The following is a 12,129-nucleotide window of genomic DNA, read 5'->3' as shown; positions in this document are numbered from 1 at the left end:
TTATAGTGTCCTGTCTTGCATTTAGGTCTCTAATCCATTTTAAGTTTATTTTTCTGTATGGTGTTAGGGATTGTTCTAATTTCATTCTTTTACGTATAGCTGTCCAGCTTTCCCAGCACCGCTTATTGAAGAGACTGTCTTTTCTCCATTGTATAGCCTCGCCTCTTTTGTCATAGATTAGTTGACCATAGGTGCGTGGGTTTATCTCTGGGCTTTCTATCCTGTTCCATTGATCTATATTTCTGTTTTTGTGCCAGTATCGTATTGTCTTGATTACTGTAGCTTTGTAGTATACTCTGAAGTCAGGGAGTCTGATTCCTCCAGCTCCGTTTTTTCCCCTCAAGATTGCTTTGGCTATTCGGGGTCTTTTGTGACTCCATACAAATTTTAAGACTTTTTGTTCTAGTTCTGTAAAAAATGCCATTGGTAATTTGATAGGGATTGCATTGAATCTGTAGATTGCTTTTGGGTAGTATAGTCATTTTCACAATATTGATTCTTCCAATCCAAGAACATGGTATATCTCTCCATCTGTTTGTATCATCTTTAATTTCTTTCATCAGTGTCTTATAGTTTTCTGCATACAGGTTTTTTGTCTCCCTAGGTAGGTTTATTCCTAGATATTTTATTGTTTTTGTTGCAGTGGTAAATGGGAGTGTCTCCTTAATTTCTCTTTCAGATTTTTCATCATTAGCGTATAGGAATGCAAGAGATTTCTGTGCATTAATTTTGTATCCTGCAACTTTACCAGATTCATTGATCAGCTCTAGTAGTTTTCTGGTGGCATCCTTAGGATTCTCTATGTATAGTATCATGTCATCTGCAAACAGTGACAGTTTAACTTCTTCCTTTCCAATTTGTATTCCTTTTATTTCTTTTTCTTCTCTGAGTGCCGTGGCTAGGACTTCCAAAACTATGTTGAATAATAGTGGCGAGAGTGGACATCCTTGTCTTGTTCCTGATCTTAGAGGAAATGCTTTCAGTTTTTCACCATTGAGAATGATGTTGGCTGTGGGTTGGTCGTATGTGGCCTTGATTATGTTGAAGTAGGTTCCCTCTATGCCCACTTTCTGGAGAGTTTTTTATCATAAATGGGTGTTGAATTTTGTCAAAAGCTTTTTCTGCATCTATTGAGATGATCATATGGTTTTTCTTCTTCAATTTGTTAATATCGTGTATCACATTGATTGGTTTGCATATATTGAAGAATTCTTGCATCCCTGGGACAAATCCTACTTGATCATGGTGTATGATCCTTTGAATGTGTTGTTGGATTCTGTTTGCTAGTATTTTGTTGAGGATTTTTGCGTCTATATTCATCAGTGATATTGGTCTGTAATTTTCTTTTTTTGTAGTATCTTTGTCTGGTTTTGGTATCAGGGTGATGGTGGCCTCGTAGAATGAGTTTGGGAGTGTTCCTTCCTTTGCAATTTTTTGTAAGAGTTTGAGAAGGATGGGTGTTAGCTCTTCTCTAAATGTTTGATAGAATTCACCTGTGAAGCCATCTGGTCCTGGACTTTTGTTTGTTGGAAGATTTTTAATCACAGTTTCAATTTCATTACTTGTGATTGGTCTGTTCATATTTTCTATTTCTTCCTGGTTCAGTCTTGGAAAGTTATACCTTTCTAAGCATTTGTCCCTTTCTTCCAGGTTGTCCATTTTATTGGCATAGGGTTGCTTGTAGTAGTCTCTTATCATGCTTTGTATTTCTGCAGTGTCTGTTGTAACTCTTCCTTTTTCATTTCTAATTTTATTGATTTGAGTCTTCTCCCTCTTTTTCTTGATGATACTGTCTAAAGGTTTATCAATTTTGTTTATCTACTCAAAGAACCAGCTTTTAGTTTTATTGATCTTTGCTATTGCTTTTTTGTTTCTATTTCATTTATTTCTGCTCTGATCTTTATGATTTCTTTCCTTCTACTAACTGTGGGTTTTGTTTGTTCTTTCTCTAGTTCCTTTAGGTGTAGGGTTAGAATGTTTATTTGAGATTTTTCTCGTTTCTTGAGGTAGGCTTGTATTGTTCTAAACTTCCCTCTTAGAACTGCTTTTGTTGCATCCCAGAGGTTTTGGATTGTCGTGTTTTCGTTGTCATTTGTCCCTAGGTATTTTTTGGTTTCCTCTTTGATTTCTTCAGTGATTTCTTGGTTATTTAATAACGTACTGTATAGCCTCTATGTGTTTGTGTTTTTTACGTTTTTTTTCTCTGTAATTGATGTCTAATCTCAGAGCGTGCGGTCGGTAAAGATACTTGATATGATTTCAGTTTTCTTAAATTTACCAAGGCTTGATTTGTGACCAAGATGTGGTCTACCCTAGAGAATGTTCCATGTGCACTTGAGAAGAAAGTGTAATCTGTTGTGTTTTGATGGAATGTCCTATAAATATCAATTAAATCTGTCTGGTCTATTGTGTCATTTAAAGCTTGTGTTTTCTTAGTAATTTTCAGTTTCGCTGATCTGTCCATTGTTGTAAGTGAGGTGTTAAAGTCCCCCACTATTATTGTGTTAGTGTCGATTTCCTCTTTTATAGCTGTTAGCAGTTGCCTTATGTACTGAGGTGCTCCTATGTTGGGTGCATATATATTTATAATTGTTATATTTTCTTCTTGGATTGATCTCTTGATCATTATGTAGTGTCCTTCCTTGTCTCTTGTAACATTCTTTATTTTAAAGTCTATTTTATCTGATATGAGTATAGCTACTCCAGCTTTCTTTTCATTTCCATGTGCATGGAATATCTTTTTCCATCCCCTCACTTTCAGTCTGTATGTGTCCCTAGGTCTGAAGTGGGTCTCTGGTAGACAGCATATATATGGGTCTTGTATTTGTATCCATTCAGCGAGCCTGTGTCTTTTGGTTGGAGCATTTAATCCACCTACATTTAAGGTAATTTTCGATATGTATGTTCCTGTTACCATTTTCTTAATTGTTATGGGTTTGTTTTTGTAGGTCCTTTTCTTCTCTTGTGTTTCCCACTTAGAGAAGTTCCTTTAGCTTTTGTTGTAGAGCTGGTTTGGTGGTGCTGAATTCTCTTAGCTTTTGCTTGTCAGTAAAGCTGTTGATTTCTCTGTTGACTGAATGAGATCCTTGCTTGTAGAGTAATCTTGGTTGTAGGTTCTTCCCTTTCATCACTTTAAATATATTGTGCCACTCCCTTCTGGTTTGTAGAGTTTCTGCTGAGAAATCAGCTGTTAACCTTATGGGAGTTCCCTTGTATGTTATTTGTCATTTTTCCCTTGTTGCTTTCAGTAATTTTTCTTTGTCTTTAATTTTTGTCAATTTGATTACTGTGTGTCTCAGCATGTTTCTCCTTGGGTTTATCCTGCCTGGGACTCTCTGTGCTTCCTGAACTTGGGTGGCTATTTCCTTTCCCATGTTAGGGAAGTTTTCGACTATAATCTCTTCAAATATTTTCTCACGTCCTTTCTGTTTCTCTTCTCCTTCTGGGACCCCTATAATGTGAATGTTGTTGCGTTTAATGTAGTCCCAGAGGTCTCTTAGGCTGTCTTCATTTCTTTTCATTCTTTTTTCTTCTGTTCCGCAGCAGTGAATTCCACCATTCTATCTTCCAGGTCACTTATCCGTTCTTCTGCCTCAGTTATTCTGCTATTGATTCCTTCGAGTGTATTTTTCATTTCAGCTATTGTATTGTTCATCTGTTTGTGTGTTCTTTAATTCTTCTAGGCCTTTGTTAAACATTTCTTGCATCTTCTCGATCTTTGCCTCCATTCTTTTTCCAAGGTCCTGGATCATCTTCACTATCATTATTCTGAATTCTTTTTCTGGCAGGTTGCCTATCTCCACTTCATTTAGTTGTTTTTCTGGGGTTTTGTCTTGTTCCTTCATCTGGTAGAAAGTCCTGTGCCTTTTCATCTAGTCTGTCTTTCTGTGAATGTGGTTTTGCTTCCACATGCTGCAGGATTGTAATTCTTCTTGCTTCTGTTCTCTGCCCTCTGGTGGATGAGTCTATCTAAGAGGCTTGATGGGAGGGACTGGTGGTGGGTAGAGCTGACTGTTGCTCTGGTGTGCAGAGCTCAGTAAAACTTTAATCTGCTTGTCTGCTGATGGGTGGGGCTGGGTTCCCTCCCTGTTGGTTGTTTGGCCTGAGGCGACCGAGCCCTGGAGCCTACCTGGCTCTTTGGTGGGCTAATGGCGGACTCTGGGAGGGCTCACGCCAAGGAGTACTTCCCAGAACTTCTGCTGCCCACGTCCTTGTCTTCATGGCGAGCCACAGCCACCCCCACCTCTGCAGGAGACCCTCCAACACTAGCAGGTAGGTCTGGTTTTGTCTCCTCTGGGGTCACTGCTCCTTCCCCTGGGTCCCGATGTGCACACTATTTTGTGTGTGCCCTCCAAGAGTGGAGTCTCTGTTTCCCCCAGTCCTGTCGAAGTCCTGCAATCAAATCCCACTAGCCTTCAAAGTCTGATTCTCTAGGAATTCCTACCCCCGTTGCCAGACCCCCAGGTTCGGAAGCCTGACATGGGGCTCAGAACCTTCACTCAAGTGGGTGGACTTCTGTGGTTTAAGTGTTCTCCAGTTTGTGAGTCACCCACCCAGCAGTTATGGGGTTTGATTTTATTGTGATTGCGCCCCTCCTACCGTCTCATTGCGGCTTCTCCTTTGTCTTTGGATGTGGGGTATCTTTTTTGGTGAGTTCCAGTGTCTTCCTGTCGATGATTGTTCAGCAGTTAGTTGTGATTCTGGTGCTCTCATAAGAGGGAGTGAGCGCACATCCTTCTACTCTGCCATCTTGAACCAATCTCCGAAATCTTTAATTTTGGGTTTTTATCTTGATGTAAAAATTATCATTATAGATAACAGGATGATTACTTTGTAGCTAACTCTCATGAGATTTAGTACCTGCATTTTAAAGTAAGTGATCATACTAAATATGTTTAATTTGTATGGTTAAGTTTTTCAAGCATGGGCTTCTGAAATCTGTGAGGTTGCTGGCTGATGGTGATCTGTATTGTTTCTGTGAAAAAAAAATTGTTTTAAACTTATCTACTAAATAATTACGAGAGTAAACTGTCTAAGTTGGTTGCCGTTGTACTTAATTTATATATATATGTATTTGCCAATAGTCCAAAATAATGAGTGTTGTAGCATATTTTTATGCCCCATGTTGTTTAAAAGTGATACTTGTGATAAAGTACATGATTAATTCCATTACCATTACAGTTTAATAGTAAAATGGAGGTTACCTATGTAGAAAGCAGGTAATATATATAGATTTCTTACATTTTGAAGCAGTAGTTGGTAAATAACTTCTTTCATCTTAGCACCCAATACATCCTTTCACTAAAAATCTGAAGGTAAGTAACTTATGTTTTGGACATGGACTTCTTTTTACCAATGTCAAATTACTTTTCTCTCTGTGTAGAGAAGCTAATTAATTAAAAGCTTTCCTTTTGTTATTTGTAACAATAACAAAATTCTTGAAAGCTCTTGAAAGCTCTTCAAACATGGATTAGGGCTTGCTTTTTTAGTCATTAAAACTGATAGTTATTGCAACTTTAACCAAACCTATTTAGCAGTGTCCTAATCATGTTCTTATACATAATGAAGATAGTCTGCTATTAGTCATACAACTTATCAATACTTTCACATAATCTCTCATTAGATCCTCAGGAAACAGCATGATGTAAGAGAAGCAGGTATTAGAGATTAGTATCACATGTTCATTGAATGTTTACTAGGTGTTCTGCCCTGTTCTTAGAGGTTTGTGTGCATTTTCATTGTTGTGAAAATTCAACCCTGTGAAATAGGTACTATTATTGCCCTCATTTTTCAGTTGAGAAAACTGAGGCACAGACTGGTGGTAGTGGGATCATGTACAAGTTTCTCAACATTTCTTCACCTATCTGCCATATTCTTCTCTAAGTCCAACTCCTTCACACGAGATTCTACCCCTTATTAGCTACTCAAGGACATTGCTCTTGAAATTCTCTATTTTTCTCTCCTGCATCCTCAGTTTTTCCTTTCCACTGGATTATTCCTGTTGGCATACAAACATGTTATTTCTCTCTTCCTAAAAAAACAAAAACACGAAACAGTAAAACAAACAAGACCCTCTTTGATTCCACTTCCCTTCTAGCTGTTGTTTTATTTCTTTCCTGTCTTTAGTGCACAACTCCTTATAAATTACGAATATTCACTGTATCTGTACTCCTCTCCTGTTCTCTTGAATCCGTTCCAGTTAAGTTTTTACCCTACTTTTCCACCAAGATTGCTTTTATGACGATCACCAGGGAGCTCCATGTTCCAAGATATGGTGGGGGAATAGAGAAATAAATAGAATAGTATGAAAGAAGGATACTACAATTAATAACAAAAGCCTGTAAACACTCAAGTATCCATATTGTAAACTTTAGTATTTCTGTGTAATGGAGCATTATGCATCTGTTAAAAAGAATGGGGAAGACATCTTTATACTGCTAAGGAGTAATCTCCAGGGAACAGTAAGTGAGAAAACAAGGTACAAAGGAGTATCGTGTGCTATCTTTTATGTGAGAAAAGAAGGGAAATACAAGTGTATTTGTATTCAGGTTTGTTATGTTGTTAAAAAATGATGGAAGGGTAATTCAGAATTACAGAGAAAGAGGGTAGGGACAGAAGCTAAACCTCTTTGTACCTTGTTCTATAATTTTTACTTTGTTTCCATGTGTGTTATATATAATTTAAAAAAAATTAAATAGAAAAAAATTCCTAAATGGTAACAAAACAATTTAACAATGTCAGGATGGTGACAAAACTGTAAGAAGAATTATTACAAGTAATTTCGAAACAGTATTTTGACTGCATATCCCTAATGGGATATATCTAAGGACGGAAAAAAGTGACAAGAAATCTTAAACCTCATCCAATATTGTTATTATTTGAGATTATACATAGTACGATAAAGCATATAAGTACTTTTGCTAATGGCATACGTTTGTTAATATCGTTAGCAAGAAAGATTTTCAGGGTGATAGAGATACAAATAAAAAACCATATACTGTTTAATTAAAATTGGAAATATGAATATATATTCAGGGTTTAAGTTTCTCTTTCTCAAAAATACATATTTTCTAGCTCTCCTCAGTGAAGAATCTTAGAAATAATAGCAAGTAACAATAAGCACTCTTAGACCCCAGATTTTGTCTCTAGATGCCATTTCCCATTAAAAGGAATCAAGGTCCCTGGAACAGTGGCTGATTCCAGGCCTGGGGAAAGAAATGTGGAAGATGAACCTGGTGTGCCTGAAAGCAAGGAAGCTCTTAGAGACTACAGAGGTCATGTCAAAGTGACATAGGATCCAACCTGAAGGGACTCCTACTGGCCAAAGATGATGCAATTTGAGGATTAACAAAAAAACAACCAGGTGGCAGTATATTGAAAAACATAAAATTCCACAAGCTCATAATGATACTTAAACCAAAACTTTTTGGTCACTTCTGGAGGTTGCTTGGGCACTCATTCTGGAAACTGATAAAGGGAATAAATTGAGCATTTTTGCTGTCTTTCTTGTGTAATCTAGGTACGCAAATGGTCGATGAGGTAAAGTTCTTTTAGAAGAAGCACAGCTAATACAGAAAGAATTAGAGAATTAGAAAATATTTTCTACCCCTAATGAAGTAATGGATCTAGGCAGTTGGATCTAGGTTGTTAATAAGGTGAATGTTTGATGGCAGACTTTATGAGGGATGAATTCGGCTGACAACATTTGAACCCACTGATCAAACTTAACATGACTAAAAGTAAGTCACTCAATCCAGTGTGCTAATAATGATGTGATGCAACAGGAAGTTCTCTTGTCAAACAAAAAAGAACCTGAATTTAATCAACCCTCTAGATCTAACTGCATTATACAGAGACTACAGGACATGCTGTACAATACCAGGAGGACATAGTCACCCAAATCCAGATTGCAACATGTTTTCTTCAACAAATAGCTAGGGAGAAATTTTAAAGAAGTGGAAGCTGTTAAAAGATTAAAAGAGATGTAACAGCCCCATCCCATGTGTGAACCTTGTTTGTATTCTGATTTAGACAAACCATTCCTAAAAGGACATTTTTGAGCAAGTGGGAAAAACTGAGCTGTGCTGGATATCACATTATAAGGAATTAATATTTATTTTGTTGAATGTAATATTGTGGGTAGTTGGAAAAAAAACTGTTACAGATACATTCTGTTTTTTACAGGCAAAAAGAAATATGTGGTATTGGCTTTAAAACTCTCTTCCTTGCCAAAAACAAAATGGGGGTAGGTGGGTAAATGAAACAGCAATAGCAGAATGTTGATAATTGTTGGAGCTGGATATTTGGGAATTCTTGAAGATGGTAAGGGGGTTCATTTTATTCTCTCCACTTTGTGTATGTTTGAGAAGTTTCATAGTAAAGTAAGGAAAGAACTGATATTTTTTATACAGAATGATATGACATAGAAGTATCTATTAAATGTTTGGACTGGTGAAAGAATGATAGTTTATGATGGCTGTAGTATTTATCAAAGAAACTTCTTTAGGTTGCAGCTGAAGTAACAAGTATATTGTGGAAACTTATAAAGCATTACATAATTCATTTGTCCAGGGATTAAATCAGTCATTATCTACTTAGCATTTAACTTATGTTATATAATTTACTATTTGTGCTCCACTCAATATTTATATGTATCAATTGAAGTTTCAAGACTTGTGATATGTATTTTTTAAAAAATCCTTGGGACTTCCCTGGTGGTGCAGTGGTTAAGAATCCGCCTGCCAATGCAGGGGACACGGATTCGAGCCTTGGTCCAGGAAGATCCCACATGCCGCGGAGCAACTAAGCCCACGCACCACAACTACTGAGCCTGCGCTCTAGAGCCCGCGCACCACTACTGAGTCCACGCGCTGCAACTACTGAAGCCCACACGCCTAGAGCCCATGCTCCGCAACAACAGAAGCCACCGCAATGAGAAGCCCACGCACCGCAACAAAGAGTAGCCCCCACTTGCTGCAACAATGAGAACCCAACGCAGCCCAAAATAAATAAATAAATTAAAAAAAAATCCTTTGTTGTATTTGGTTGTTAATATAAGAATTTGTATATGTGCATTTTAGGAATGGTACACTCAAAAATACTTCCAGGGGAAGCTAAATTATGCCTAAAAGCTAAGTATCTTGGAAGGACAACTATACCTTCCCTTGATCTTTGGTACCTAAGGACCCCTGAATCACAGATATTACTCAGTATGACTCTTTCTACTATGGTTAGTTTTTAATGTAAGACTTTTTTAGTAGCCATGTTGCATATGTAGTCTGTTTGAAGATTGTTATAGTTATTGCTTGGATTTGGCATGTTTAGTCATTGTTGATATAGCTGATATTTAACTGTTTTAATAGAATTCAAGGAACATTTGCCTGTTTCTCAGTTATGAAATAGGAGGTCTTATGGGGACTCTACATAAATGCTTTTATTTTAAATACTTAATGCTTGTAGTGTGAGCACTTAGCAGATTTATTTTAAGTACAAAATAAGGCAGAGATAACCAGAACATATCTCCTATTTTGGGTTGCATATGGAGATGGCACTTGAATCTCCATGCACTTGAGTTGATTTTTCTTTAGTCTTGTGTTTTTGAAAAATGTATGAAGGTATTCATGAGAATGGCAGGAATAATAAAAACAAGAATAGTTACCTAAAGCTGTAACTAAATCCAAATGGCTTTGGAATTAAAACCAATAAATTGTCCTGCATGATGTTAGTAAAGAATAAAATAAATCTTATGTTTACTTTTGATTAAAAATACTGACAATGCAAAATAACACTGGTGACCTTGGAATTTTATCCCATTGTTGACTGTTAATAGAAAGTCAGCCACCTTCTCATTTATAATCTTGAAGGTTTGTTTTTGTTTTTGTTTTTTTTGATTTGAGTATTTCTTGTGCCCATTTTTTTTTAAAGGGGCGGGGCCTAAGGCGGTACCGAGCGTGACCTCGAGGAGCGGGGGCGGGATGGAGGAGTCTTCTTTTTTTAATTTTTTTTAATTTTTATTTATTTATGGCTGTGTTGGGTCTTCGTTTCTGCGCGAGGGCTTTCTCTAGTTGTGGCAAGCGGGGGCCACTCTTCATCGCGGTGCGCGGGCTTCTCACTATCGCGGCCTCTCTTGTTGCGGAGCACAGGCTCCAGACGCGCAGGCTCAGTAATTGTGGCTCACGGGCGCAGTTGCTCCGCGGCATGTGGGATCTTCCCAGACCAGGGCTCGAACCCGTGTCCCCTGCATTGGCAGGCAGACTCTCAACCACTGCGCCACCAGGGAAGCCCCCCTTGAAGGTTTTTAATGACAGTCACACATGGATTGCATTATGGCTGAAAAGACAAACTTCCAATTTACCTTTTTTTCCTCATTTTAAAAATAATTTGGTAATTATCTGTATTTTATTATATCTACAGTATATATGCTACCATTTGCTGAACTTTTAATGTCTTAAGTGGAATTTGGAAAAACAAAATTCTTAAATTATGTCCGTTTTCTGCTTATTTGTGCCTAAAGGGAGTTTTACTTTACCCATTGTAAGGCATCTTATTCCCAACCTTCAATTTGTATAATTAGAAAAAGTTGAATTCTTTTCTTTGTCCCATTTCTTAGTTGACAAAGGATCAGAGGTTGGTGTATTCTGGCAGACTGCTTCCCGATCACCTGCAGCTGAAAGACATTCTCAGAAAAGTAAGCTTTTCTACCACTATTTGATACCAGATACTCAGAGTGCCAGAGGAGATATGTTCGGAAGTTTTATTGATATCCAACCAGTTTAGTTTTTAGATACTTAAAATCAACTCTTTTGGGTAGCATAATAGGTGATTCTGATTAGTTTAGGTAACAGTTTTGTATATCCATCTGATAGCTAAATCTGAAATAGGATTATATATTTGTGTTCAGGGATTTGTTATCTTGTGTAAGAAAGCAGTACTGAGTTATCAGTAAACTGTGCAGGAGTAGAGTGCTCAAGTAGTGGTGAAGGATTTTCACTGATAATAGTCTCCTCTCTTAAATACCCTTTTGACCAAACTACGTTTTAATACAAGTTAACTTGGGTTAGGAGTTTAATTTCAGGACAGAAAATAGGAGGAAGCCCAATTGGTCCATCAGTTAGCAAACTTTGAATGCTGGTACTCAGAGTTAAATATATTTGAATACAGTTTTTTTGACAGATTGAATGCTAGTTATTTTAATGGCAGCCTTTTAGCTCATGTTTATTGGTGGAATTTATACTTTTAGAACTTTTCTATGTTTGAGATTCTTTTTGGTTGTGAGTGTAGCAGAATTGAATATATAGCTGTTAATGCTTTGCTTTAGATCTTTGACTTAACTCAGTGTTTTCTGGATATCCCTAATCTCTCTATCCTCTCCTGTATGTTTATTGATCACCTGTGGGAAACTTTAAAAAATCTTACACTGGTGTGGTTCCTTCTGTTAGATAGTTGACATTTTAGCTTTGCCAGTGTGACTTCTTGCTGTCGTTTTCATTTTAATCATGTAGTTTCAGGTTGCCAAAGTGGTTTAATAACCTCTCTGTCTCCCTCGCTCTCTCTCCCTCTCAAAAATAGTGGAATTTGCAGCAGACTCACCCCCCCCCCTTTGTTTTCTTAATAGACTTTGTTTTTTAGAGTAGTTTTAGGTTCACAGCAAAATTTAGCAGAGGGTATAGAAATTTCCCATATACCTCCTGCCTCCGCACATACACAGCTACCCCCACTAACAACATCCACGTCAGAGTGGTATAGTAGTTACAGTTGATGCCTACATTGACCTCATTATCACCCCAAACCCATAGTTTCCATTAGGGTTCACTCTTGGTGTTGTACATTCTGTAGATTTTAACAAATGTAAAATGACATGTATCCACCATTATAGTATTGTACAGAATATTTCACTACCCCCCAAATCCTCTGTGCTTCACCTCTTCATTCTTTCCCTGTTTTTATCCTTAAAAACCTTTTTGCTATATGCTCTTTGAAATATATATTTATTATTTTACCCAAGTATAGCTAGAGGCTGCACATGCGTACATTTAAAAAGGCTTTTGCTGCCAGAAATCATTTCCAACCAGAAGACTTAAAAGAAGAATACCTCAGGACTTCCCTGGTGGTCCAGTGGTTAAGACTCTG

At 37.3% G+C, this 12,129-nt stretch overlaps 1 protein-coding gene across 1 annotated transcript in view; it reads left to right on the top strand.

Moving 5' to 3' along the window:
• HERPUD2 (HERPUD family member 2) overlaps nucleotides 1-12,129 on the top strand; it is a 48,127-nt gene that overhangs the window by 13,283 nt on the left and 22,715 nt on the right. The window contains exon 3 of the mRNA XM_082472026.1: nucleotides 10,610-10,687. Within this exon, the coding sequence (XP_082328152.1) occupies nucleotides 10,610-10,687 (78 nt within the window). The remainder of the gene's footprint in view (nucleotides 1-10,609; nucleotides 10,688-12,129) is intronic.

Source organism: Balaenoptera physalus (assembly GCF_965194825.1).
Source record: "Balaenoptera physalus genome assembly, chromosome: 8".
NCBI lineage: Eukaryota > Metazoa > Chordata > Mammalia > Artiodactyla > Balaenopteridae > Balaenoptera > Balaenoptera physalus.
This window is presented reverse-complemented; position numbering and strand designations above follow the sequence as displayed.